This window comes from Leopardus geoffroyi, chromosome E3, assembly GCF_018350155.1.
Source record: "Leopardus geoffroyi isolate Oge1 chromosome E3, O.geoffroyi_Oge1_pat1.0, whole genome shotgun sequence".
Taxonomy (NCBI): domain Eukaryota; kingdom Metazoa; phylum Chordata; class Mammalia; order Carnivora; family Felidae; genus Leopardus; species Leopardus geoffroyi.
This window is the reverse complement of record NC_059340.1, coordinates 35,505,148-35,532,801: the sequence shown is the minus strand read 5'-3', so window position 1 is coordinate 35,532,801 and position 27,654 is coordinate 35,505,148. Positions and strand designations below refer to the sequence as shown.

At 41.5% G+C, this 27,654-nt stretch overlaps 1 protein-coding gene across 28 annotated transcripts in view; it reads left to right on the top strand.

Moving 5' to 3' along the window:
• Positions 1-27,654, top strand: part of RBFOX1 (RNA binding fox-1 homolog 1) — a 2,066,775-nt gene that overhangs the window by 2,020,981 nt on the left and 18,140 nt on the right. For 19 of the 28 annotated variants that reach the window (XM_045461744.1, XM_045461767.1, XM_045461752.1 and 16 more), the window contains 2 exons: positions 3,949-3,991; positions 9,077-9,141. In XM_045461744.1, the coding sequence (XP_045317700.1) occupies positions 3,949-3,991; positions 9,077-9,141 (108 nt within the window). The remainder of the gene's footprint in view (positions 1-3,948; positions 3,992-9,076; positions 9,142-27,654) is intronic. The other 9 variants (XM_045461768.1, XM_045461754.1, XM_045461755.1 and 6 more) reach the window with 1 other exon arrangement.

The following is a 27,654-nucleotide window of genomic DNA, read 5'->3' as shown; positions in this document are numbered from 1 at the left end:
AGAACAAGGTAAAAGGAGGGACCAGAGACACTCAGAAGGGAGCAAATGTGCCAGCTCCCAGACTAAGGCAGCAAGATATAGTCTGTTCAGGGAGGAAATCTACAAAAAAGTCCCTTTGTGCTTTGAGTGCCTTTAGAGGCTTTGTTTCCCACGAATTCATCATATCTGGGCAAAGCCTGCCTGGCCTAGTGCTGCAGCCCCCGCAGGTGGCTGGGTGCCCCCACGTGAAGGGATTATGTGAGGGGACACTGTTTCTTCAACACATCGCTTCCTTGTGTCAGTATTTAGAAAACTCTTTGTCTAGCCAAAAAAAAAAAAAAAAAAAAATTATCTCCTTTTCCCACTGTTCATATTATATAACAATACGAGTTTTCAAAGCGTAGTTCCAAATAGGCAATCAGGGGACAGAAAAACTTACTGAAATAGGAACTCCGAGCCTTGTTTTACCCAGCACGTGTTTCTGTCCTCTTTCCAAGAGGGTAGCTCAGAGCTTGCAGACCTTCCTGAGTATTCTGCTCTGTGTAAGATGGCAAGTTCAGACTATTGCTGCCAGGTGGTGCATGTCCGTAGGCACAGTGACAAAGTAGACCACCTGTTGCAGCAAAACAATGGCTTGTTGATGGCCTTGCATGGATTAAGGAAACCAAGGAATAAGAATATTTCCTGCACTCTTAAAGTCTACGGAGCAGGATTCATTTTGGCTAGAAGTATATGACAGTCTCGAATGTGCTTTTTCAAGCTGCCACCCCTGCCTTCCTTGAGGTAACAGTATGCCCTGATGGCTAGAAATGTTCCCAGTGCTCCATTTCTTAAAGAAATTATGATTAACACGGTTCATAGAAAAGCATGCGAGGTTCTCTTGTAGGTAAAGGAAGCTTCTGGCTTGCTCCTTCAATCTCATTCAAACAGTGCACAATAAATAGGGTTGGGGCAATCCTGGGAGGTCCTGGGGACGTGTGTTAGATACGTGGGTCGCCTGTAATAGGTTTAAACATTCTGTTTCTTCTTAATTTTGCTGGGTGGAGTCATAAGCTTCTAGCTTAAGTTACTTCTAAGGACGGTGCAGGCAGGGCCACCCACCAGTTCCTACCCATTGCTGTCCACCCTGACACTTTGGCACTAGCCCAGCAGCTATCATAACACAGCCAGCAGACCACAGTCTTTTCTCTGCACCTGCTTTCTCCTCCCCTTCCCTCTGTCGTGCTCTTTCTATCCCTCCCACCTGATGGGGGAGCCCTTGGACTTTTCTCAGTCCCACCGGAGCACAGAGGATAGAAGACACCTGAAGGACCCCTACAATGGGCAAGCCATTGCCTCCAGTCTAGAATGAGCCCCTCCTGCTTCAGCTTTTCAAAGAGGATTGGGGAGAGAAGGAGCAGTGGTCACAAATGCCCTAAAATGGCAGGAACAGTTCGATTTGTTGTGGGGTGCTGTGAGCCAGAAGCTAAGGCCATAGCCCCAGAAGCTCATTTGGGCTGAGGGCACAGGAACAGCATCCTATTCAGGGCCCCAGCCCTGCATTAGAAGCATGGACTCTGGCCACAGGGCACATGCTCATGCCCAGTGTGGAAGGCCACTCATCAGAGAGGATGTAGCCGGTTTTCAGGTCAGGAAGGATGGCATAAAAGGTCATTACCTGGGTCCCTTCCACCCAAGGACATGCCACACACACACACACACACACACACACAGACTTTTATTTCAAAAGATAGGAATTTAGCTTACATAACTAGCATATCAAATCTGTAAGTTCACTGTTATCGCTTAGCACTGCACACTGATTTTTTTTTTTTTCATGAAAAAGTGAGTCAGGTTAAAGAAAACAAATAAGTAAGTTAGTAGAAGTGACCCATGGGATCTTGACAACCTGTTGGAAAGTTGACATAGAAGGGCTAAGTCCCCTAGACCTACAAAGCGATCCATCCTGTTTAGGGGCAAAGCTGTGGATCTCACAAGACCAGAATTGGCCACGGGGCTGACAGTAAGTGTGGCTCAACTGCATTTAGCCAGACATGTGCCTTTACTGGCTCAGGGAGCTATCCGAGGGTATGGCATTTGATCAAATGATAACTATTGAAGATGTTAATAAGGATGTTTATAATAGAGCTGTTTAAGAAGAATGTACTAACTCAGTGGAAAGTAGGGCGAGACTGAGGAGAAATGGGAAAAAGGGAAGAGAAGACAAGTTGGGAGGGCAGAGAGAAAAAAGAGAGAAACACCAATATATGATAGAAATCTTAACCACGCTCCCTTTTTATAAGAAGGCCCTAAGCTTTGCACCAGTCCATGAGGCCATGAGGCTGCCTAGCAGATACGTCTCGAGATGCCACTGCACGCTTACGTTATTCTTAAATTCTGTTACAAGTTCCTAGCTGAAACCATGGCTGAAGACAATTATTTCTGAAATGATGTCATTCTGCCATCCATGGATCTTAAAGAGGTGTCTTAATTTCCCTGATGTAAACACAGAGAGCTGGAATGCAGAGCTTATCCAAATAAAGCCCTAGTCTTTATTCCTGGGACCCTGCTTGCTGTGGAAGCCAGCTGCAGAGTCTGGTGGGCATGATGAGGCAGGTCAGTCACCCTGGGGGCAACCACCCACCAAGAAGTTAAGCATTTGCTACAGGTGACAAGAAAGATGCTCAGCCCCTTCTGCCTTTACCTCCTCTCCTCAGCCCTGGAAGGGAGGAATCACAATACCCATTACCTTCACTTTTGTTTTTAGAGGAGGAAACTCCCCCCCCACCCCCGCCCCCAAAAAGAGATGAGATGATTTGTCCAGAAACATTCATTCACACTGGAGTCTGAGCCCACGTGATTGGGCTTCCCAGCTCTAGGCTCTTCCGTAGAGCGTTGACATGCATAGGTCCACAGGCCTAGATTGACTAAAGAGGAAACTTAAGGAAAGGTTAAGATATATACACACACATACCTTTATGAGGCAGGTCCCTAAATCTCTTACAATATTCTGTCACCTCAGTGTCTTCCCTGGAACTGGACAATTTCACTTTTTAATTTATTTTATCTGAGAGAGAGACTGCAAGCAGGGGAGGTATGGAGGGAGAGGGAGAGAGAATCTCAAGCACACTCTGTGCCCAGCACAGAGCCTGATGTAGGGTCGATCTCCTGCCCCTGGGATAATGACCCGAGCCTAAAATCAAGAGTTGGACACCCAACCGACTGAGCCACCCAAGCATCCCCCAGAATTTCACTTTAAATTGGAACCACTCACAAGAAAGATTAGGTTCACCCACAAAAAACTCTCACATCCAAAAGTCACATCCCACTCTGTCAAAGGGGTTTTATATGTATATAAAATATATACATATAAGTATATGTATATATTATATATATAATCAGCTTGTCTAGACACATTCACACACATCGTTTTGTTGGTCATGTAGATTTAAAGTAGCTTTGGTAGCTTCAGTGTGATTCATTAATTCACAAAATTCAGTTGTGCTCTCTGCTATTTGATATTGATTTTAAAAAAAAGGATTGATACAGTTAGGGTTGCTCCGTACTGTCATCTTAACTGTCTCGATCATTAGGCATCAAAGCTAAATCCTCAGGTATTCCAGAAAAGTCTAATCGTGAGATAACAAGAGAAATTTGAAACAGTTCATTTGAACTGTTGCAATATGCTTACAAAGATAAGAAGCCATGAAAGTATCCTTTTCTCTTCTTTAAAAATAAACACAGGTTATAACACAGATATAATCAGTATGGTTCGATCCCCACCTCCACCTTCTCGATACCTTGGGTTACAGAGATTTGCAAACTAAAACCTGCTTCTTCTTTGGGTTTGATGGGTCAATCTCAGATCTTAGGGAAGTAAGAGAAGCAAACTTGTAAATGAATTGCTCTGGAATTTCTGTCTGACTTATGCATTTTCTTTTATTTATTTCATTTTTGCATTGAAAACATTACATTTCTGTTTCCTTATAGAGTAGTGTATCAAGAGCCTGTGTATGGCAATAAATTGCTGCAGGTATGAAATCCCGACTGGTGGAAAAACTCATCACTATGATTGTGGGTTTGCTGTGAAATCCTACTAACAAGACAATTCTGGGGAGGGGAGATGTTCTCTAACATAGAAGGAGGAAAGACTTAACTGAATTTTCCAGTTTCGATGTGAATGCTTCCAGAATAGAGATGCATATCCTAAGATTTCCCTTGTTTGCTAGATCATGAGTGTATCCAAGTGGAGGTCTGACTTGGCTATAAATTTCCGGGCTTAAAATGTATCTACACTCAATTAATATAAGTTCAGTGAAAAGAATTGCAATGTTTCATTGTCATCAGTTGTCTGGATAATTTTGTAGTAGGTTCCTGGAGTCAACTAGAATGGTTAAGAGAAAAATTCATCCAGCATTGAGGGTCTGTACAGCTAACATAACTTTCCCTGGTTTCATTGTAGCTTCTTATAAATTTATTTCACACCTATTGCTATAGCTTTCAACCCTATTACTCACTGCTGAAGCAACCCCCAAATGAACCAATTTGTAGGAAGAAAAAAGAGCCAACACATCCATTGGAGTGTAGCTGGCCGAGTCTCCCAATATGGTCTATAACCAACATTAAAACTGTCAAATAAAATGAAAGAAGAATGTAAAGCTAAGGATGATCAGTGGGAGTTTTATTACATGGATTTCCCTGTAACATACAATTCTCATTTTTTTTTTTGTTCTGTATTAAGTCCATTAAGAAAGTGCATTCTTCTTTTTTTTTTTTTTTTTTTAACCGTGAGAATTCATCAGGTTTTAATGAGAAATCTGTATGAAAAAGGGGTACTTGGATCTAGGAGAGAACAAAATAATTTAAATTCCCAAGATCAACTTTTATTTTTACATTTTGAGAAAACTGACTTTCATTGCCACACTTCAAAAACTGCTGAATGTATGATGCAGATAAATTAGGGAGTGATTATTGAAGTGTTTCATTTTGCAAATGTTTTTATAAATGTAGTTTCAGTAAATCACATATTGAGATATATATGTGTATACTGGTATATTTGTGGTTAGCACAAAGTGAGATCCTTGGGTATTCTCAGAAGCTAGGGTGTTTCTGTCTGGGATCAAGCCCACTGCTACTTTGTATGGTGAAACTGAAGGGAAACACACACACACACACACACACACACACACACACACGAGACAACCCTTTCTACCCTATGTCCCCTGCAGTACACAAACATTTTGCCTCTCTTCCTAAGTCATTCACCATTAGGACATTAGAACATCTTTGTCCAAAAGTATGCTTTAAGGTCAAAAATGTGATTTCCTTTGTTGAATGACTCAGATGCACTGAGGGTCTACAGTGCTCAGCAGTATTGTTTTAGGAAGTTCCACAAATGGAATAGCCAGTTTCCTCTTATTTAACTTGGCACTTCCCAGACCTATTTGGGAAAGGTTCCTTTTCCTACCCCAGCTAGTATCCCACGAAGCACACTTTTGAAAATGTTTTGTTGGAGCACCATCAGAGGTCCTTAATCAGTAATGTGCCCAACCTCCAGAGGATGTCTGCTAGCAAAAGAAATGTTTCAGACAACAGGAGTCAGGGTCTTTGTGGCCATGTCTGGTGGTGGCAGCAGAGGTATGGGGATGGGGGGTGGAGTGCGGATTCATAATGGCCATTTAAAATTTATATTTTATATAAGTTCTCATTTATAGCTTACTTAGGAGGATGTTTTATGAGTAAGGAGTACAGAACTATGCATTTGGTTTGGTGGTGGGAAAAATCTCACTGTCATGGATGCATTTTTGTCCTAAAGTCGGGAAGACTGGTTTCAACATGAACATCCTTTGGTGCCAGCAAATGGAAATGAGTGCTCCTTTTTCAGACGTTAGCACAGAACCTTGGAGGAGCTCTGGCTATGCTCAGCGAGCTGCAAAATATGGAGCAATAAAATTGATTAGAGTCACCTGTTAGCAAGGCAAATTAAAGCAATTTGTATTTTTTGATCATTTTACAGTGTATGCACACATACACTGAGTTAATACACAACTCTGTTATTCCCCTAATACGGATTTTGTACAGAAGAAAAATAGCAAAGGAAAACAATGCAATAGAGAGATGTGGTGGGATCAAGCCACTTAATCCTTTTCCTTTTTCCACTTAGTACCTATGTGATGGATCTCATAGACCTGGACTGTCCGGCACTGAAGCCACCAGCCCCATGTGGCCCTTTCCATGTAAATTCAAATGAACTCAAATTAAACACAGTAAAAATTCAGTTTGCTCCACTAGCCCCTTTTCTGGTGTTCAATAGTCACCAAGGACCAGGGACTACTGTCCTGGACGGCACAGATGTAGAGCATTGCCATCATCACCAACAGGCCTGCTGGTCCGGAAGGAGACCACGGCTTAAGGTCAGAGGCTCCACTGACTCCACAGACTTCAACACGCTGCGACCTTGACTTTTAAATAGGGAATGCTAGTAAGCAGCTTCCTGAATGACAAAGACACATGTCAAGGTATTGACCATTTGTACCTGTCTTGCATAAAAACACACACTTATTCTCCTTACATGGGCAAGTCATGTGAAAACAGTGGGGTGGATGGCCCTTCCCAAAGCTTCATAGACAAGCACATCGGTTGTGCACAAGGATCCCAATGGCACACACGTCCGTTTTATGTGCTCACAGTGAATACCGACTGGCCGTCAGTGATGCTCATTTTCATCATCTGCTATTTCCACTGCAGCTGTTGTCTCCACTTCTCAAACTTGCCGCCCACTTTCACCAGTGGAAACGATCACAGAAGTTGGGAACACATACAGAGTGCAAACCCAGAGGGTTTTTTGCAAGGGACTGTTGCTAGAAATCTTTGCTGGGACCAAATTCACAGTCACAAATCATGACTGATTTACACGGCCCTCGATGCAGATACCTTTGCAATGGCTTTTGCTTTTTATTCTGGGAGAAAACACACACACACACACACACGCACCCACGCACCCACCCACCCACCACTTTGTCTCCATCAAACCTTTCAGCTGGTGGTAGTTAGCGCCTCCTAGCAATCAGAGAGCTATCTTCAGCTCCTCTCTACCTCATTGTTTAATACACACACCTGCACACCTGTGTCTTTCCGGACACATCATGAAAGCCAAGGAGATGGACAAGCAGATAAAAAGAACAACTGTAGAAATCTGGTGACCTAATTTCCCCTCAGCCCATCATTCTCTGTCTTGAGCTTGGTGCTGGTGTGACAACTGCTTTGGTTTTACAACTCCTCAGTACATCTAATGAGTTTCCCTGTTTCCTAATTAGAGAACGTGGTGTTTGGAACACCAGGTGGTGTCTGGATAAGACCTGGTGTTTTTTTTTTTTTTTTTTTTTTTGTGGCTTCCATGTTGTTGTTCAAGGGAGACTTCTTTTCTTTTCTTTTTTGTAATACTGGCTCCAAATGATTGGTGACTCTGTCAGGATGTCTTGGATGTGTGTGCCTTCTCCAGGGCTGATCCAAAGAACAAGTTTCTCTAAGGACAGACTAGATTTTTGAATTGCTACATTAGAGGTGGCAGATATATCCTGAAAGTTAGCTGTTGCTAGAAGAGGGTAGAAATAAATTATTGAGACCACTTTGTCTACATTCTGAAAGATGTTTTTTGTAGCATTGATCTCCTTGTCCTACAACTCAGCTGTCTCCTATACGTGGAGCTAAATGTAACAGACCCCCCACTCCCGATTTTGTTGTTAGGTCCCCTCTGACACATGAGTGACTTTGCTGTTCAGTGTCCTCTAACACATCAGTCTGTTCAGAGCTGCCACTTTATGGAGAGGGTGAGAACTGTTTTCCCAGAGGATTATGGGACTGTGAATTCTAATTAGAACCCTAGTGGTCCCAATGTTACCAGTCGAGACTGGATCCTGTTTGTTAATTGTGCTGAGATCATTCGACAGTGGTTGATGTATTGCTGTGGTCTGCTAAGCAAACTCAGTTATTTTCACAGTTTGATAATCAATGCTCCACTGAACACAATTCCTTTCGAATATGACCATTTGCTTGTCCTCTGCTTAATTGAACAATTGCATTTGCTGGTACATGCAACTAAATGTTAATTATTTTTTTCAGGTTTTTTTCTTAATGATTTTATTTACAAATTGGAAAGCTTTATCATATTTTCCACACCAAACAAATTCCCTATCTGAACCAGTGTTATATCTTTAGCAGAAAAGACAGAATTTTTAAGAAGTGTTCACCATTCCATTTTTTAAAATAATTATGCAACACTTAAAAAGCTACACACAGTCTTCTTTAATTGCCTCAGTGGTTCAACAGCTACATATGCAAGAGATTACTAATAAACTTTCAATCAAAGCATTATTTTTTTTTATAAATACAAATGCAACACAGGAGGGCATTAGCTCAGCCTACATTGGATTTTCTTTTCTTTTTTTTTTTTTTTTAATTTTTTTTTTTTAACGTTTTATTTATTTTTGAGACAGGGAGAGACAGAGCATGAACAGGGGAGGGTCAGAGAGAGGGAGACACAGAATCTGAAACAGGCTCCAGGCTCTGAGCTGTCAGCACAGAGCCCGACGCGGGGCTCGAACTCACGGACCGCGAGATCATGACCTGAGCCGAAGTCGGCCGCTCAACCGACTGAGCCACCCAGGCGCCCCACCTACATTGGATTTTCAAGGAAGTAATCAAGGAGTGTTTGAATGAAGCCTAAGTTAGTAGCTAATAAGTAAAGGGAAAGCATAATCATTTTTGAAACTCTGGAAAGTTCAGCAAAGTATAAAGAGTGGTTAAAGAATCCCCCGTAATCCTCCCCACCCCAAGACGATCACCATTAACCATGTAGGTACATCTCTTTAGAAGGGTATGTGGGTTCTTCCTCTGGGATATGCTCACAATCGCTAACCTTTAACATCCAGCTGGGGTTGGTATCCAAGCCCCTGTCTCTCCAGTGTGTTTTGTTCTTCGCTCTGGTACTAAGCTTTCATTAACCTCCACGTTAGACTGGTGGATGTGGGTAACTGCTGTTCTGGTGTGGTCTCCCAGTTGGGCGCCCCTGTGTTGGGCTCCTGTGCATTCCTAAGTCCGATTTCTCCTTGCGTTTTAGGGTGGTTACGCTGCATACCGCTACGCCCAGCCTACCCCTGCCACTGCCGCTGCCTACAGTGACAGGTAAGAGTCTCCCTTCTTCTGCTTGACAACTACCTGGAAATGAACTTAGCTGGCGGGAGACGAGATTCTCGTCTGGTTTTGGTGCAAATGCATGACTTCTGGGGAGGCAGCGCCCAAAAAGTCAGGTCCCACCGTGAAGGGAAACGGCGCCATGTAGAGGGACGATGAACAGTCAAGCCTAGACCATCCTAAACTCTTGCCCTCTCTGCTTGAAACACAGAATTGCTATGTCTGGTCCGAGTAGAGTTCTTTCCAGATCTCTCCATTCCTGTAACAGCACACCTTGCATGCACACACATACAGTCCCTGTACAGTCTTTCCACAGTCTTCTGCGTAACAAGCAGCCACGGTTTCATCTAACTCGTAGGAAGAACCCCAAGAAGACGATCCTACAGGTTTCCCTCAATTTCGAGCACCTGGTGCCCCCCCCCTTTTTTTACAACGTTTTACACCCAGTAAAGCATTCCCTCCACTGCATGTTTTAAATCTAGAACAAAGGAATGGGGGAGATGTATCTGGCATTCCTAAGATGATTCACTCTTTTTGGCAGTCCCAGTGTCCGATCCTACTAAGATAAGCCAACATTTATCCGTAACGTGCACCACATGTTAAGACTGGCAGTGGAAGGGACCGAGTGGGTTTAAGAAATGCAGAAGTCAGAATGGATGGTGGTGGTGGGGGTGGGGGGGTGGAGGGGAGCTTGATGACCCATTACCCAGGCTTAACAGATAACTGGGTTTCTGAAATGGCAAGCCACAGCTATTCCTGTGTAGGTGCCTTGAAAAAAAAACAAAGCGTGCGTTTCCATATTGAATGCAACTCGTTGGCTCTGTTTTCTGAGGACATAAACGTGAATGTTCAAAAGCTCTGCATGCACAAATGTGATCGAGGGTGCTTATTTTTGGTAATGACTCTTTTAATTTAAAAATATGTCTCATGAATAAAACAGTAATGGTAACAATTTGCATGTGTGGCTGAGGCATGCTGGGTCAGACAGGTAAGCAGGCAATGTACTTGACCCCTGAATGGGAAGTGTCAGCAGCCTCTGGTTCTCCTTCCTCCCTGGCCTGTTGTGACTTAGTTCCTCTCTTGGTTTGCTGTGGTGTGCTTTTTCTGCGGCCCCATTCCATTTCTCACGAGATGTGTTGTGAGCTCGATGTAGCTGCAGATTTCTTCCAAGGTAGAAGAAAGCAAAATCAACTCCTGAACCCCAAAAGCTGCACTTTGAAATCCCCATGCCTACACTTGTAATAAATGGCTCTTTGGCAAGAAAGGAGGGAGATCGCTATCTGGTTGTGTGCAGGTTTCATTACTACTTTCTTATAAACAGCCATAACGAGTTCCCAAGGCCGGAGGGAGCCTCTAAAGAAATCCACACAACATCAAGATACAGTTCTAAATGCATAAATTATCCAGTTACCCAGTAATCTTTCACTAAGATGCAAAATACGTTTTACGTATGTTACTATCTTCAATCCACTTTGACACCGGATTAGGAAACTAGAGAGGGTCAATAAAGCTAATAAAATGATGTTAATCTTGAAATCCTTGAACTCATTCTACAAATGAAAAGTCTTAATGCTATTAAATTCTGCACACTGAAGATTCACAAAGTATCAATTGTGATGTGGTTCATCTCCAACCCTTAATTATTTTTATGAAAATATCTCTAGATGCTAAATTCTCAAACACCCACTTTGTATATAATTATAATCATAGTAACTTTAGTCTGCTGTATAATTATAAGAATCGTACATGGATTTATTTCTTTGGATTTTTATCTTGCTTCTCAGTATAAGTGCATCTTCCCCCAGGTTGGAAAAAGGTTAATTACAAAGATATACTTTAAATTGCCTTCTTCAATAAGACCAACCTAGACACTTTTTGAAAAATAAACAATATTTAATACTGTTCTTAGATAGAATTACTTGAGAATCTGGCCATCTCTATTGGCATTCATTTGAAAATTAAGTTAAAATGATGTTGCATTGGGGGTCACCCTGTGCAAATATGTGTATAAAATCTGTTATTTTTAATATTACTGATATTTCTCATTGGCAACGTGTCCTACCAAAAATTGCCCTCATTCTTGGATTGGTAAATCTTGAGTAGCCCTACAATTCCCACTTTAGAGGAATCATTTCAGTGGAAGAAACCAAGTAAATATACTCTTGTCCATGTAATTGGCCTCATGCTGTTCATATACATTGGGTCTTCTTGGTTGCTGTAGAAATTGATCGCTAGCCCTATTTAACTTTATTGCAAGCAAGACAGTTGCCACAGACGGGATTATTGCATTGAGGTAAATGCAGGAATAGGTAAATTGCCAGAAAACAATCTTTAAAATGATATTTCTGGTTCGATTTGCAAAATGTATTTATGACATGATGGTACTTCCTTATATTTTCAGTAAGCAGGTAAAGAGAAGGAAGACCCTTCCCTTTGATAGAAGACACACGTTTGGGGAAAATATGAAATTGTCAGAATAGGTTTTGAATCCAGATGGAAGATGCCAAGTTTCTAGAATTTATCTCAGGGCAGTTGTGTAATAATTTATTTTTACACGATCACAGTGCAGTATCAGCCATGATAGATTTCTCAGTTCCTCTCGTCTGGAAGACAGGCAGGATGACAAAGAGTAAAACTTCTTAACCCAAAGAAACTCCTTCAGGATAGGAAGCAAAATCAGTAAGAATTGAGAGCATTTTGGTGATGCTCACTGGCTGTCAACTAAGTGAAGAGAAGCCGCAACGAACTTTACTTGTAATCATGAGATTTGCTCCTCAGGCATGTGGAAAGCAAAAGAAGTTTGATGTCCCCCGTTGGTAGAATTTTGCCTTTTATCAGCACAAACTAAGCCCTCGTCAAATTAAAGATTCAGGGACCTTTGGAAAATGTTGAACCCCAGTAACCTCAGGACTGTCCAGAAGGTCCTTGATGGGTCCCTTGCAACTCCCTGCCCCATCATCTTCTTGGTTACATGATCACATGCTGATTATCTGGGAGCACCCTGAGAGTTTCTGACTGCTGACCTCCAGAATGAAGACCATCTGGTGTGGGCAGAGATTTCCCCAAAAGAAACAGACCTGCCTGGACTAGGTAATTGTATAGTCTCACTGACGAATTTAATGGGAATAGGCAAACGTATTTCCTTGGCATTTAGAAAACCTTTGGTAAGCACTTGCCTTCACCAAACCTTCCTTTTTAATCTCACTTTGATTTAGGGAAAGCCAACTGTCCAAACTCTCAAAGGGGATTGTTTTCTGAGCTTGAACCAATCAAAGCATGGCAGTGGGGCCGACGGTCATCTGGTCATTGCATGCGACTTGGTGTTGCTGATGTGTCCGTGATGCGTTCTGGATTTGACAGGTCCACCATCACATTAGCTCGATGAATGGCTTGCTTGAATTAAGCCTGGGGGTAGGCTTCTCTTTATGGATTGGCTCTTGGTTTCTTTGTGTTTTATGACTTGGTTGTTGATGCATCTGTGAGCAGCCAAACCAGAAAGTGGGGCGGGAGGGGATATTCCCTATTCAGGGACTTGTGCCACAAATATTTGGGGATGTATGTATAATGTGTCTATAGCTTTGATGAAAATGTTCTCTCTCCAGAAAGGCAGACATTTGTCATTGCTTGTCCTGCTTGCTAAACATTCTAACATCTCCTAACAACCAGTGCATGAGAACGTCCCCCACATTAGTGCAGAAGGGAACTAAGGGTCTGATCAGCCAGAGAAGAAAGTAATGCAGAGTGGTTCGCTCGGAGATTTCATAACGATCCCGTTGCACTGATAGTTAGTTACCAAGGGCCATTTCTTCTTTCACGTAAGACATGTGTTTCCTTTGAAGATCCCCCAAAGTCAGCCACTTTGGACATAACAGTTATAGCCCCAGCCGCACAGGTGCCCCTAGCCTGAGCAATAGAGACAACATGCAACAAGGTTTTGTTTCTTTTATTTTCTACTTTTTTCATTTGTTTTTTGAGACCTTAAAGTTTCATTGAAAACATTTTGTGTGACAAAAAAAATGGTGGAATATTGGCAGTTTCGTAGCTTAGTAGTTAAAATGCCCTAGAATCAGTACTCTTGCCCTCTGCATTTGAAATACACACACACACACACACACACACACACACACACACACACTTCATATATATGTGTGTATGTTGTGTGTCTATATACACATATGCTTGAATGAACATACACACACACACACACACACACACACACACAGCTGTGTCTTAGGCCCTCACAAAAGACTCCTGAGAGAATCCAGGTAAATCTTAATATAAGGAGGTCAGGACTTGTCAAATTCAGGCAGTCATAAGCCACATGCTAGAACATTTTTTTAATGTGATAGTCATAACCTATTAATAGAAGTTTCTATTTCAGAGAGAAATAGATTAGTAGTTCTTTTTTAAAAGTCAATAAGGATAAGTAGGCATGTCTTTGAGGTCATGGAGAAGTTGGTCTACCCCTATTTGAATTTATATGGGTGATAGAGATAGATAGATAGATAGATACATACATACATACATACATACATACATACATACATACATGGGTGGATGGCTAGATGGATGCGTGGGTGGGTGGATGGGTGGATGGATGGAAAGTTAGATGATAAATAGATACACAGGTGGTTAGATGGAAGAGAGAAAAATGAGAGGAGAACAGAGAACAGAAGAGTGGAAGAAAAAGAAAGAGAGGGAAGGGAGGAGAGGAAGGAAGAGGAATGAAGGGAGAAAGGAGGGAAGGAGGGAGGGAGTGAGGAAGGAAGGCCACTCCTGGGACTGGTCAGGCATTAGCCATGCTTCTTAGATGTCAATACAGAGAGCTTATCTTTTACAAAACGATGACAACAGAAAATGGTAGCTTTGTTTTGTTTTTTGTTTTTTTCCTGTTTTATGCAATTTTGTTTTTAATGTTTTTAGTTGGCAAAATAAATGCTGGCAGCTCTATAGTAGCCTTCCTATTAGATTTTTACATTTTCAATTTTTTTTTTCCTCTGAGACCACTGTTGAAAAGTAGAGTTAGTGCATTATAAACCTTAATGCCAGGGGTGGTTCTCAGATGAATTAAAAAAAAAGCTGATGGCCCAGGTCGTGGAGACTGATGGCGATTAGGAGTGTGTCTATCCCATGGCATCTCCCCAGCTGAGACAGGGATCCAGGGTCAGAAGGAAACTGGTTTGGATTTAGATTCTTACCTGTTGAGTCAAAACAGAGCAGCAAACAGCAGTTCTCTCTCTGTACCTTTGTTGACCCTGCCTTGTCGAAGCTGTTCTTGATTTTAGTTCTCTTTTCTGCTTTTTTCCACTTGCCCTGATAAGCTCTCCAGGGTTCTGCAATTCAAGAAAAGATGCTCTGTCAACTTGTAATGGAAATGTCACAGAAATGAGTCGCTAATGCCTTTATTTACATCATACTATCCCAGTGCCCAGAAAGGCACATTCAGCTTTCTGAATTAGAACACCAAGCTGAAATATATATGTGTGTATATATATATATACATATATATGTATATATATAGAGAGAGAAATAATATATAAATATGTAATATATTCTTATTTTTATTTATATTCTTTTTCTTCTTTTTGGTTTAAAGTGCACTTTCTTAACTGATTCATTTGGTTTCTTTTTTTTTTCCAGCAAGTCAGGGTCCCCCTCAGGAGGAGAGAGGGTGAATGAAGCTAATTATTCTAGGCAGCTTTAGGGTAACTAGAAAGAAACATACATTATCTGTGAGCTTCCCATTACAAAGCACAGAAACCAGACAAGAATACGTTTCTTCAATAAAACTGGTGATATATATGACAGTGTTCCCGTTAATATGTTCATTAGTTGGAAATAGCGGACTGTATTCTTTGCCTTATTTACTAAGTCTTCTGGAAGTTGGAGGTGGTAGGCTAGCAAACTTGGATTCAAATCCTCTCTGACCGTGATAGTACAATTATGAGCATAGCAGTAGTAACAGTGGCTCTGTATGGAATCCTGACCAGTGCAGGGCACTGTGCTATGTGCTTTCCAAATACAGTGCCATTGAGCCATCCAAGGATGCTGTAAAATTGATGTGGCCCTTCCATTTTACAGATTGGGAAGGCAAGGCTTCGAAGAGTGGGCAAGTTTTCTTCAGCTCAGCTCCGAAGCTAAAGAATGTGCCCTTAATCACTAGGCTCTGTCGCATTTCACTGGAACAATCTTGAGAAGTAATTTCTTCACATGACATTTCGTCTCGTATGGGTGTATTGACTCCACCTTACACGGTGGTTTGGAAGTATTGACACAATGGCTGTGAGATACTCCGCACAGAAAGGGCACTATATAAAGTGTTCTTGTTTTTTACTTTCCTGTGTTCCCATAAGAGCTGTAAATCTGGATGGCAAGAAGGAGGAAAACAAAAATACCTAGGTTATGTCGCTCCACCCAAACCTCTAAAATTCAGGGGTTTGAATCTGTTATTTCCTTAACAGGTTCTGGAGTCATTGAAAGCATTTAGGAAAGATAATGGCCAGACCGACTGGGCTAAGTTATGGCGTAGACAAGCCTTTTAAAACTTAATAGGTAGGATTATATGCAAATCTAATTCTTTTTACTCCAGTGAGTTCCAGGAATCATTTGTTGGGTTTTGCTTTGTTTTTGTTATAGACAAACTTACTTAGGGGAAGGGCCATATAAGCCCTCAGTGTCTCAGTTATCCAAAGTTTGGATTTTGAGATGTCAGCGCTCCTTAAAGTGAGGAAAGTATAGTATCTTCCCTGTCACACTTTTTTTTTTCCTTTTCACCATGTAGATTTTCTATTTCTATTTTGAAGTTACTTTTTTTGGTAGCGTCTCTGCGTGTCTGGTACTATGTAGAACATTAGAACACACAACCTGAGGAGAGAAGCGGTGTAGTTAGAGTGACCCCAGAAATGAATGTCCAGAATGTGACACTTGAGACAGAGAAGGAATGTCCTGTTATTAAGAATGAGTCCGGGACAGAAAGCTTCAACTGGACTGTCCCAGATCAAGCAGAACATGTATGCTCATACTAGGCAGATCCTCCATGTCCAAAGACTGGACTTCACACCCAGAGTCCTTTAGTCCAGGTCCTGGGCTGTTTCTGCCTCCTTACGCAATTGTTAACAAAGCCAGGGCAAGTCATGTTTTCATCCTCAAATCGTCGTAACTAAGACATGAGTTAATGATGAAAACATGAGTCAAATTTCATGTGGTCAAAACCAGCAATAATTTATTTTCCCTATGGATCAAATAGTTCCTATTGGGCCTTCACCAAAAAACAAAAGTTATGATAACTAAGATAAATTACTTTTTCTGCCCACCTGCTGTGTAGATTGACAGTGATTTCATCTAGTAACAATTGAGATGGCTCTGATATAGCGGAGGGGACAGATACTCTTGATAGTAGCATCAATATGATTTTTGAAACTCGTGTTTATAGACACAAAGCTCTTGGTGCTCAAAATAAATATAGCTGTTACTGATGGACTTCCTTAGTTTCTCCTATTGTTAATTTACAGACATGCATGCATACACATACACACACACACACACACACACACACACACACACACACACAGGTTAAAAGAAAAAGTGCTCAAGTTTCTCTTTCAAGAACTAATTGCCTTTGGTCCGAAATCTATAATGGCTTCTTAACAACTGCTATGCACTATTGGATGAATATGTATGCAATTGAAGCTGTTAAAAAAAAAAAGAACCAAGACTGTAATAGTCAACAGACTGGACCAACAAGGAGTTGGGGAGACATTAAAGAAAATTCCAAACCCAGTAGACCATAGCTGTCACAGCCATGTGGGTAGACACTTTTGCCAGTGAGGAGACAAGATGTAACAACTCCTTTGGTCATGTCATGGCCTAATTACACACTTCTCAGGTTGCAGATCATTGACTTGATAGGCCACAAAGAAGCAAATAAAACCTATCCTATAGTAGCATCATCAGGATCCTTCAGCTGTGAAGGGTTTCGAGACAGGTGAGAAAGCCTGGTACTTTCTAGAGGCAGGTCAGAAACTTCCAAGGAGAATGGGTACATGGAGACTCTGGAGGAGCCCTTTCCACAGCAAATACAGAGCTTCTCATGGAAGACAGCTTCCCAGTCAAGGAGAAGGAAATACACACACAGTAGAATCTTAGTTCGTGAATGTGACAAACATTGAACACTCTCTACTTCTTTGCTTTTTTTTTTTTTTTTTTGGTCTTTTTTGTCCCTGTGTAATACACTATAGGCTGTCTTTTAGGGTAAGAGGGAACTTTTCACTAAAAATTTCTAGTATTTCCTTTAAAGTTATCGAAACAAGTTCTGAGAGAAGTTTAAATTTTTTCCCAGTAGAACTGATTTCTGTTTAAATGTGGCCTCTGTGCTGTTTCCATATTTGTGCGCAGTACGTGCATGTGAACAGTCATTGTACAGAAATAAATGATTTCTCATGATTTTCTCCCTGGCGTGAATCACAGTGATTGATTCCTCTGGAATTAAATTCTCCTCAAAACCATAGTGTAGTTCATACTTAATTAACACAAAACGTTTAGAGTAGGGACCACTATCAGGAATTAGAGAGACGGTAGTTTGGAGGTGAATGCTTGAGGGAATCTCCGTAAGGAGTAACTAACTCATCAATTTTGTCATTGTTCCTGGGCTTATTCTTGCCACATTAGGATGTGCGAATGTTTGAATAGATCAATAGATTGTGGAGAGATGAGACATAATCAAAGCTCAACACCCTTTTCCCTTAATTATCGTAATCACTTAAATTGAAATGCTTTGGACTTGAGATTATAGAAATACACCAAACATCTGATAACCTGCATCAGCACTTTGCACTGCGTTTGTAGGCTCAGAATGCCTTTACAAAGAAAACCATGATTGTTGGATGCTTCGATCAGCCTCTCAATCTCCATCTCTGTTCATGGTCCACTTTTGTAATTTGAAGTTATAAACTGCATTAAAAGATGAGGGACATGTTTTCTTCACCGTTTCTGCATAGGTAGAGGGTGTGTGGGCTACATTTAGTTAGTAGGATATGAGCTCAGGTGGTCAGGTGGGTGCATGTTAAACATGCATCCCAGACACTATCAGCTGCATAGCCTTCCCGGAATGATGGATTGTTTCTCTGCTATTCTTTAAATTATTGTCTTCAGTTTCTCTATCTCAAAATTAAACAATGGAGAAAGAGTGATCTTACAATTCTGAAATTGTAAGATTGGAGTGGCTCATTATGAGGGTCCCAAGAGCCCTGCAAAGCATGGTTCCCACACCAACCCAGTTGGCCTCACCAGGAGCTTGTGGGAAATGTAGAATCTCAAACCCACCCCAGCCCTGTTGTGTCAGAATCTGTACCTTCAAGATCCCCGGGTGGTTTGGATGACATTTGAGAAGCACCCCCATAGAGGGTAAGCTTCAGTGCTACCCCCTATGCAGCAAATAAGGTTGACATTATACAAAGCTTGAAGCACGTAGGAGAATTTGTCTTAGCAAATTGTTGGTTTGTAGTCATTTCTCTACTTTCCCTTCCTCAGTGAGAAAATAAGAACCATCCATGGTTGGAGGTCCCTCGCAATCCATCCAGAGGGAACTCCCCCTCCCCCAACTAGTCTAGGGCCACAATCGATCATTTTCTTTACCCTAAAGATTTCTGGATAATGCAAATGATTTCATGCTAGTATTTTCTCATTGACTGTGTAATAACCTCAGGCTGATGTAAACCATACCCTGGGAAAATCCCACCGGATTCCTCTTCCCTTTACTGAGCCTCAGTTTTCTCATTTGCTAAATGGAGACCATCATACCAGTTACAGTCAGAAGGAGATGAAGGTGAACATTACTTCATAAACTACAGGAGGTGGTGAAAATGAGTGGGGTTTTCAATAGCTCAACTGTTCATTGACAGATATTTTAGAGTATAAGGTATTACTTGAAAGCACTGACTATATCCAGACCAGAGCAAACAAAATTAAATCCCCTTGAAAGTGGGAGTCATTTTTAGATGAGGCTCTAATACCCCTGTAACACTAACATTCTGGGAACCTGTGCCTTACTCAGCTGCCCACAACTTAGAAATTGTCTGCTCAGGATTTGAGGCAAAGTCTTTTGTAATCACTGTGCCTAGTTTGAGGCATGCATTAGCAAATCTTTGCTGTTCATCTGTAGCATATGATCAGGGATTTAGATTTAGGCTGACATTACTTACTACAGAGATAATACAGGCAAGCTAAGGGACCTGTTTGATCCCCAGCTGCCTCATCTTTAAAGTGGGGCTATTGAGTGATGCCTGCCTGATTGGGTTGTTGTTGAATTAGTGTGGTCATGAGCAGAGAGCTCCTTAAGTAGCACCTGACACTAAAGGACACTCAGGATGGGATATTACCATTAGCATCACTAAACGATGGGTGTATTTTGTTTTGTTCCTGTAGGAGCAAGTTTTCTGGCTTAGAAGAATATTTTGACCATGGAGGGTTTTATTTTTAAATCTTGACTTCCATTTTAGAAATATCAAAATAGGGATACCTAAAATGTGCTAAGGGAGTGGATCTTAAGTGTTCTCACCACACACAAAAAGTAACAATATGAAATGATGGATATGTTGATTAGCTTGACTGTGATGATCATTTCATAATATGTACATATATTAAATCATCTCTTTTAAAAAGTACATCCTACAACCCAATTATATTCAGTTTTCTTTTTTAAGTTTATTTATTTTGAGACAGAGCACAAGTAGGGGAGGGGCAGAGAGAGAGAGAGAGTGTGTCCCAAGCAGGCTCCTCACTGTCGTGCAAAGCCCAATGCAGGGCTTAAACTCATGAACTGTGAGATCATAATCTGGGCCAAAGTCAGATGTTTAAGTGACTGAACCACCCCAGCACCCCATATATTAATTTTTATTTATCGACCATACCTCAGTAAAACTTGGGGGAAAATAGTTTGGGCCAAAAAAAAAAAAATTCTGAAGGAAGAAGCCACTGGACCCATGAGATCAAACAGCCTGTTTTTCTGTTCATCTTTCTCTTTTCTGTCTATGGAGGAGACCAGGCTACCAGGGACACATCAGCTTTGTAGGAAAAATGACCGGTTCTTGTGGCATAAACCTAGCCCCCACATTACCACTGCTTTAGATTTCTGTACAACCAGTTTGTCTACAGAGACTTACTTTTCAAAAACTGAAACGAAATCTGCCTCTGTTGCTCTTTTCTCATTGCCACTGGTGAGAGCTCCAGTATCCGGGGGTGGTCGTGGGTTAGCAGAATCCCCTGGGGATTTGGAAGGTTCTGGACCTTTCCACCACCACACTCACTCCATTGTGCACATAACTGAGAGGTGGGCGGAGACCTTCTCAGTGTGGCCTCTCCAGCCTCCAGAGCCTCAGCCCCAATACCATGTGCTCCTGCCCACCTCACTAAGCACGGGACTCCTCTACAGGACAGCTGCTTCCCCACGAGAACACACATAGCTGTTCCCAGACCTGGCCAGACCCATTTCCAACCCTGCATCAGAAAGTCGATCTCTTTTAGGAGCTCCTCTGTGTCCCCCTCATCTTCTGGAAGACAAGGTTGGACCTTGTCTTCCCGGAGGCACCTGTAACCTCAAAGGGCTGTTCACTGTCCCCCTTTTGGCCTAAAACCGTGAAAGCCCCACACTTAAAAACACAAATGCCTTTTCTCTTTGGGGAGAGAAGACAGCTATCCTTCATGAGTTCGCACAGCCAAAAAAAATAAATGGCAGTTTACCCACAAATGAAGTGCTTTCACATTCATGTTCTCATCATAGTGTAAAAAAATAAAACAAAATAAAATAAATCTGAGGGAGGCCTGTGCTATTTTTGTCCCCATTTTCCAGATGAGGAAACTGAGGCCCAGGAAGGTGACAGGGCAGGGCTTCCAGATTCACCGTTTGTTCTCTTTTACCTGAGAAAAAAAGTAGTGGGAGCTGAGGAGATTGCTCAAGTTTGGAGAAACTAAAATTCCGGAAGTGGACTACTCTCGGGGTCTCCAGGGAATGGGCACGCACTTGGATTTGAATTTCTTAAACCCAGAAGTTTTGGATGGAACACTCAAATTGAGGATAGATCCAGAGCAGTCACCTCCTTTCCCAAGTAAACTTTTTTTTCAAAATGCGCTCAATGTTAGCAGTAGCAACTGCAACTAAATGAAATGATTCTCAGCGTATGTTAAAGGGAAATGCTTTCCCTTTTAAGATGAAAAGGATCCCCAGAGACCCTTTCAGAGGATTCTACAGTCAATCTGTTTGTTTGCTTGCTGCTTTGTCTGTTTACACCCCACCTCATTCTACAGTTTCCACCGCCTCTCCAAGTACATGTAATTCAATACTGAAACATAAATAGAAATAACGACAGGGCAGTGAAAAATATAAATTTGAATGGGCTTTTTATAATTGTAGAGTTTTAGAACTGAGTCGGGGGAAGGGAGGTAAAATACTGATTGCAAATGTGTAAAATTGAAATATAAATTAGGTTATGAGCTTCCAGACAGCCAAGCCCAATACAGATGCTGCACAGTGATTTAAAGGCCAGGAGCACAAGGTCCCATCCCTTTGGCTTAGCTGGGTGTCTGGCAGGTAGCAAACCCTCATGAACCATCTGAGAATTCAGTGAACAAGAGGAGTGAGCTATTCAGTAAAGTCAGCAAAAAGAATTTTAATGGAAGCACCTTATTTCTGCATGTTATGTGTAACTATTCAGAAGACATTCCTGGCTGGATTCCATATGACCCTTCCAGCAACTTCTTAATATGAACAGGAAGAATTCCTGATTAGTGTGTGTTTCTACGTTAATCCCACATGTCTAGAAGGAGGCATCGTGGTAAGCACAGCACAGTTGTAAAAAATTAATCAGTAATATATTAAACAATATATATAATTATTATAATAATATAATTTCCAAAAACTAAAATATCAGCAGTTAAAAATGTGGCTGTCAACACTAGTGCCGTTTAATTGAAAAACCAGAGGACACAGCTCTCTTCCCTGCAGAGTCAGGGCACTTAAGTTCAAAGAAATAGTCATACAGTGAAATGTCAGTTCTCAGTGCTGGCTGACACTTGGGATCACCAGAGTGGCTTTTCGGGAATACCTGGGCCTGGGAATTACTCTCAAAGATTCTGACGTAAAAAGATTGGGAAATGGACCTGGTCATTAGTATTTTATTTTTTAAAAAATTATATATACAGCATTAAGATACTCTGCCTTACAACCAACAGGTGCCCAGAATCTACAGATAGAATTAATTTGACTTTGTGCCACTGCTGTCTTGGGACATCTTGACTGCCATGTGCCAGAGCTGAAGACTAACTTCTAAGGCCCTAGGGAATTTGCACTAGATAGCCTTGGAGGGTTTTAATCACATGGAAGTGTGTGTGTGTGTGTGTGTGTTTGTGTGTGTGTGTGTGTGTGGGCGTGGGCTTGCTAGCTTCCATATTCATAGCATTAGATACTAGAAGAAGACTGCCATGAGTGATATCCACCCAGAGTTTTGCATAACAATAGTGACATGACAGAATTAAAAGGCCAAAGAATGAGAAGTGACCAGAATTTCCAACAGTAAAACTTAACACCAGTGTTCTTTGATGGGAGAACATTTCCTGTCTGCCCTCCCTCCTCCCCTCCCTGTGCCCCAACCTTTACTCTGTCTCCATACCTACCTTCTCACATTCCCTCCAGCAATACTGGCTGGCTACTATTTTAATTTGACTCTTAGAGTTCAGCCATGGGTAATTTTTAGAAGAAAGAAAATTACAGAGAGGTGAGATTTCGCCTAAGAAGAAAAGTGGGGTAGAAGGATGATATGGCACGTCACAGGACTAATTTAAATGTACCACCAGCTGAGTCAGATGCAGAGTCTAGATGGTTGGTCTATGAAAACCATCGTAAAACATAATGAAGTCTGGTGATAGAATGAAAAAGAAAGACCATGGCCCGTGTCATTCCACATTGCAAGTTGCTAAAGCAGAATATAATTATCCCTCTCAAACTTCAATTAACATCATACTCAAAAGAGAATCCAGATTCTCTGTTATTTTGTCGGTAGGTATGAAAGGTTCAGGACAGTTTCAGGAGGTTCCTCCATAGAGACGTTTCACTCCACTGCTGACTCAGCACCCCAGCATGGGTGCCCCTCAGCACAATCTTAGTGAAGAAGAGCTGGGGTCTTGAGCCAACCCAACTGTGTTCAGATTTCACCTCCACCAACTTGCACATGGTCATGACCTACACCTCCACTTCCTCATCTATGAAGACTGGGATAGGAAGAGGGGGTGTAGAGAAAATTAAATCAGTTAATACATAGATACAGGGCTTGGCCACCTCCTGTCATGGATAAGTACTCCATCGACATCGGGTCACTGGCTCTTTGACACCAACACTCCAAAGAGCCGAGATGAATGTAGCCTTCTTCCTCGTGCTCAGCGATCAACCGTTTCATTCTTTTTCCTAAATTAGTAATCCTCCCTCCTCCCACAAAGCCTCCTCCTGTCAATCTTCCTGGGAGAGTAGGAAGATTTCTGAAATGAAAATGGGACTGAACTTGCAGGAAATTTCTCAGCAATGTTCCCAGATTTCCCCATGGTAAGAATTACCTGGAATGATGATTCTCTTCCAGGAGCACCAGACACTTAGGACTGGTGAATGGGTCCCCAGAGCTTGTCAGTAACCAGGCCTGGGTTCTCACCAAATGGACAGATGTTCACATGTCTTTCCTGGAAGTTCTGATTCAGGGGGTCAGGGCTGAAACCCAGATGTCTATTTTTAGCATCTATATTTTAGCACTCTAATTAATTCTTATCTTCAGGGAAGTTTGAGAAATTCTGCAGTAGAGAGAGGGTTCAAAAATAGAAAGGAATCCTAGGTGAAAAAATTGGTAAAGAGAATTAGATGCAGACTCAGAAGGCAAGTGGAAAGACCCAGCAAAGATCCTCTTGAGTTTGTTCATGGAAGATACTGAAATAAGAGAAACACGGGAGGAATTAGATACAGAGAGCATGACATTGTGGCCACCGTTAGACCACCTTCGCTTTCAGAAATGAGGTTCTTTCTTTATTAGTTTTTTAAGAATAGTTGGGGATATATATATATATATATATATATATATATATATATATATATATATATATTTAAATTTTAGAGAGGTAAGGAGGGGAAAGGGGAGAGGGAGGTAAAGAGAAGGGGGGGGGAAGGGGGCAGGGGGAGAGAGAGAGAATCTTAACCAGGCCCACACTCGGCACAGAATCCTACATTAACTGCTGAATATTTCCTAAACTACCTCATTCCACATTCTGCCCCAGACCAATTAGGCTAGGACCACAGGAGAAGGGCCTGGGCTTTCCCGTTATTTTCACCTCTCCCTGTGAGTCTAAGGAACTAGACTTAACCATTCAGCTAGACAAGTGGCCCTCAGCCTTGGCTTGTATGAGAGTTACCTGGAGCTGTTTAGAAACTACAAACACCCAAGACCCCCTCACAGAGATTCCCATATAACCGGTCTTAGGTGTAGCATGATCACTGAGAATTTTAGAAGGGCACCAAGTGTTTTTACAGTGTGCAGCCAAGGCTGAGAACCACTTGGCCAGACTTTATCCTCTATAACCAGTTTTCTGAAAATCAGGGGCAGCTGCTCTTGAAGTTTAAATTCTTTGGTCTGTGTTGAGAGTGCAGAGCAGACTAGGAGTAGCGTGGGGGTCAAGACCCATGCCAGTCTCCTCTCTCCTCCTGAGAGGTGAGCCCACCCACACTGTCCAGAGTGCACATGCACTGCTTTGGTCATTTAGTTTGCCCTGCCCTTGCTTGAGGGTAGCAGATTTCCCAGCTACATTGTTAATCTCTTTGATCATACCTCTCTCTGGTCATTTGGGGTAAATGATTCCACTGAGAGGGTCATGGATGATCCACATATGGGACTGAGAGAGATGGTTTTTGTCTTAAAGGTCAAGTGGGGAGAGACAGAACTATATATCAAAATTGCCTAACAGTGGACAGAGACATCACCATGAAACCTATCCCTTATAATTCTACCCAGATTCCTCTGTTGGCCTCCCGTGTGGGCCACATTGGCCTGATATCCCTCCCCAGGCTATTATTTGGCAGACATCTCCTTTTGTACTTATAATCAGTGTAGCGGGAGGGCTGATCATGCAGGTTGACTCCATGGAATTAATGAGCTCCATAAAAAGGCAGTTTTCTGAAATGGATGTAGTGGGATTGTTTGCGTGGAATTAAAAGAAAATAAATAGCAGTAGAGAACTGATACATCCAAATAACTATTTTGCAAATACGTTTTAATAATTCCTTTTTGGTACTGCCGCGGAGTCCATGATATATCCCTTAAAATATCACTACTGGCAATAACTTTATGCTTTGATGTAGATTTGATTTGATAGTCGGCCATCTTCTGAGCCAACTCTCCGAGTCATACCCTTTGTTCAGAGATTTTTCTCAGGAATCCTAGAGACACTCTAAAAAAATTCAAGATATATAGGTTGCCCGAGAGAGAGAGCGAGCGAGCTTGGGGTGGGGAGGAGAGGGAGAGGAAAAAGAAAGGAAGGAAGGGAATGGAGAAATCGTAGCATTATTTTTAAGAGTATGTGTATCATAGGGCGCCTGGGTGGCTCAGTTGGTTGAGCGTCCAACTTTGGCTCAGGTCACGATCTCACGGTCCGTGAGTTTGAGCCCCGTGTTAGGCTCTCTGCTGACAGCTCAGAGCCTGGAACCTGCTTCAGGTTCTGTGTGTGTGTGTGTCTCTCTCTCAAAATAAATAAGCATTAACAAAAATTAAGACAAAAAAAAAAAAAAAAGAGAATGTATCATGTCCCAAGGAAGAGTGCTGTGAAACACAACCATCATATGTTCTAAAATTCTGGTACAATTAAAGACAAAGGTCTGATGTCTTTGTAAATATACTGGTAGGTTGTGTTCTTAAAACTTTTTCCTTCTTCAGTCAATCACCATTGTATATCTGTGTTGGTTGCCTCTTGTGGTTCTCCTAATGTCTGTCAGGAGGGACAGTTCCGTAGGATAAATGCAGAAGTGAGATACAAGGTGGCAGAGTATTCTGGGACGATAGGGTCTGAATTGGATAGAACCATCTCACTAACGAGGCCCACCCTATAGTTGAGGAATGGGTATACCAAAGAGTTTGCCCCTTTGGATGCACCAGGCTGCCACTCTTGGTAATAAAGTGTTATTCTTGTGAGCATACTATGAACAGAAGTCCTTCCAAGGGCTTGTTTGGTCCATACACGTATGAATTTCATGCATGCAATTTGAGCTGCCCATATCGTGTTCCCCCTTGAGGCATTCAGAGGTGAACAAGTGAAAACAAATATTCAAACCCAAATATCTTCATTTTCAGGGATATTAATTGTACTGCTCCTCAAACCTCAGAAATTTGAAGCCAGGTATTGGTGGGGCTCAAAAAGTCTGTGTCCAAGCAGAAAGAGAGCAAAAATCCAGTGACACTAACATTCTTATTCTTTCAAGAGAAGTGATAAATGAACTTGGCTGTGACTTTTGTTATATGGAAGAAAGACATAAGAAATACTATTTTCAGAGCATGTATAATTTTGTTTAGATTTCATTGGTGTGGAAATAGCTAGAATTTTCAAGTGAATGCCAAATTCTAGTGAATTTTCCAGTGGTAGCTCTATTTATATTTCAGAGTGTACCTCTTGCAAAAGTAAAACTTTCTTAAGGTGTTTTAAGAAATGCTCAATCACTGGGTACTTTTTGGAATCATTAAAACATTTGAAGAAGACCAAAGACCCCAAAAATGCATTTAATCTTGCTTCTTAATGATTCATACACTACAGAAAAATCTAACAAACAAGAACCAGAAGGCTCTATCCTACTGCTTCTGAGGCATTTAAGATCCCAGCTAATCTCATTGGGGCATTTTTATAATCTGCCTCCCACAGACGTTCTCATTTCTAGAGAAATAAACAGTGTGTCTGAATTAGAACACATTTCATTGTGAAAATGCCACAGTTGGAAACATCTTAAGAGAGTTTTATCATCTTCCTGGATTTACTAAATCAAAGTAAAATAGCATTTTCCATTTTAATTTTCTTTTAAACACTGCATCATTAAAAATAATTTGGTGAGATGGGATTTACTCCAATAGAGGAATTCTCTTACGTTCTTTGTGTAGCCAGCCTAGTTTGGTGAGGAAATTATTATCTATAACATGAGACCTTATAACCATTCTCTTCTGAAATGACAGCAATTTCTTTTTCTTTCCTTTAAAATTTTTTTGATATTATACTACAATAATAAAGTCTGGAATTTTATGATTTTTCGTAGCTAGCTGCAGTACCCCATTTTTCCTAATGGACAGTCTGTATTTTCTTTAAATGTAATTTTCATTTAGGGTAGAAATTCCAAGCACAGTTTGAAATGCCCTGGCCTTAGAAACATACCCTCGCGTGACGTCCTGGTAACACTCAGTACTCCTATGTCAGTGCAATAGTGTGTAGACACACACTCCACCCCCG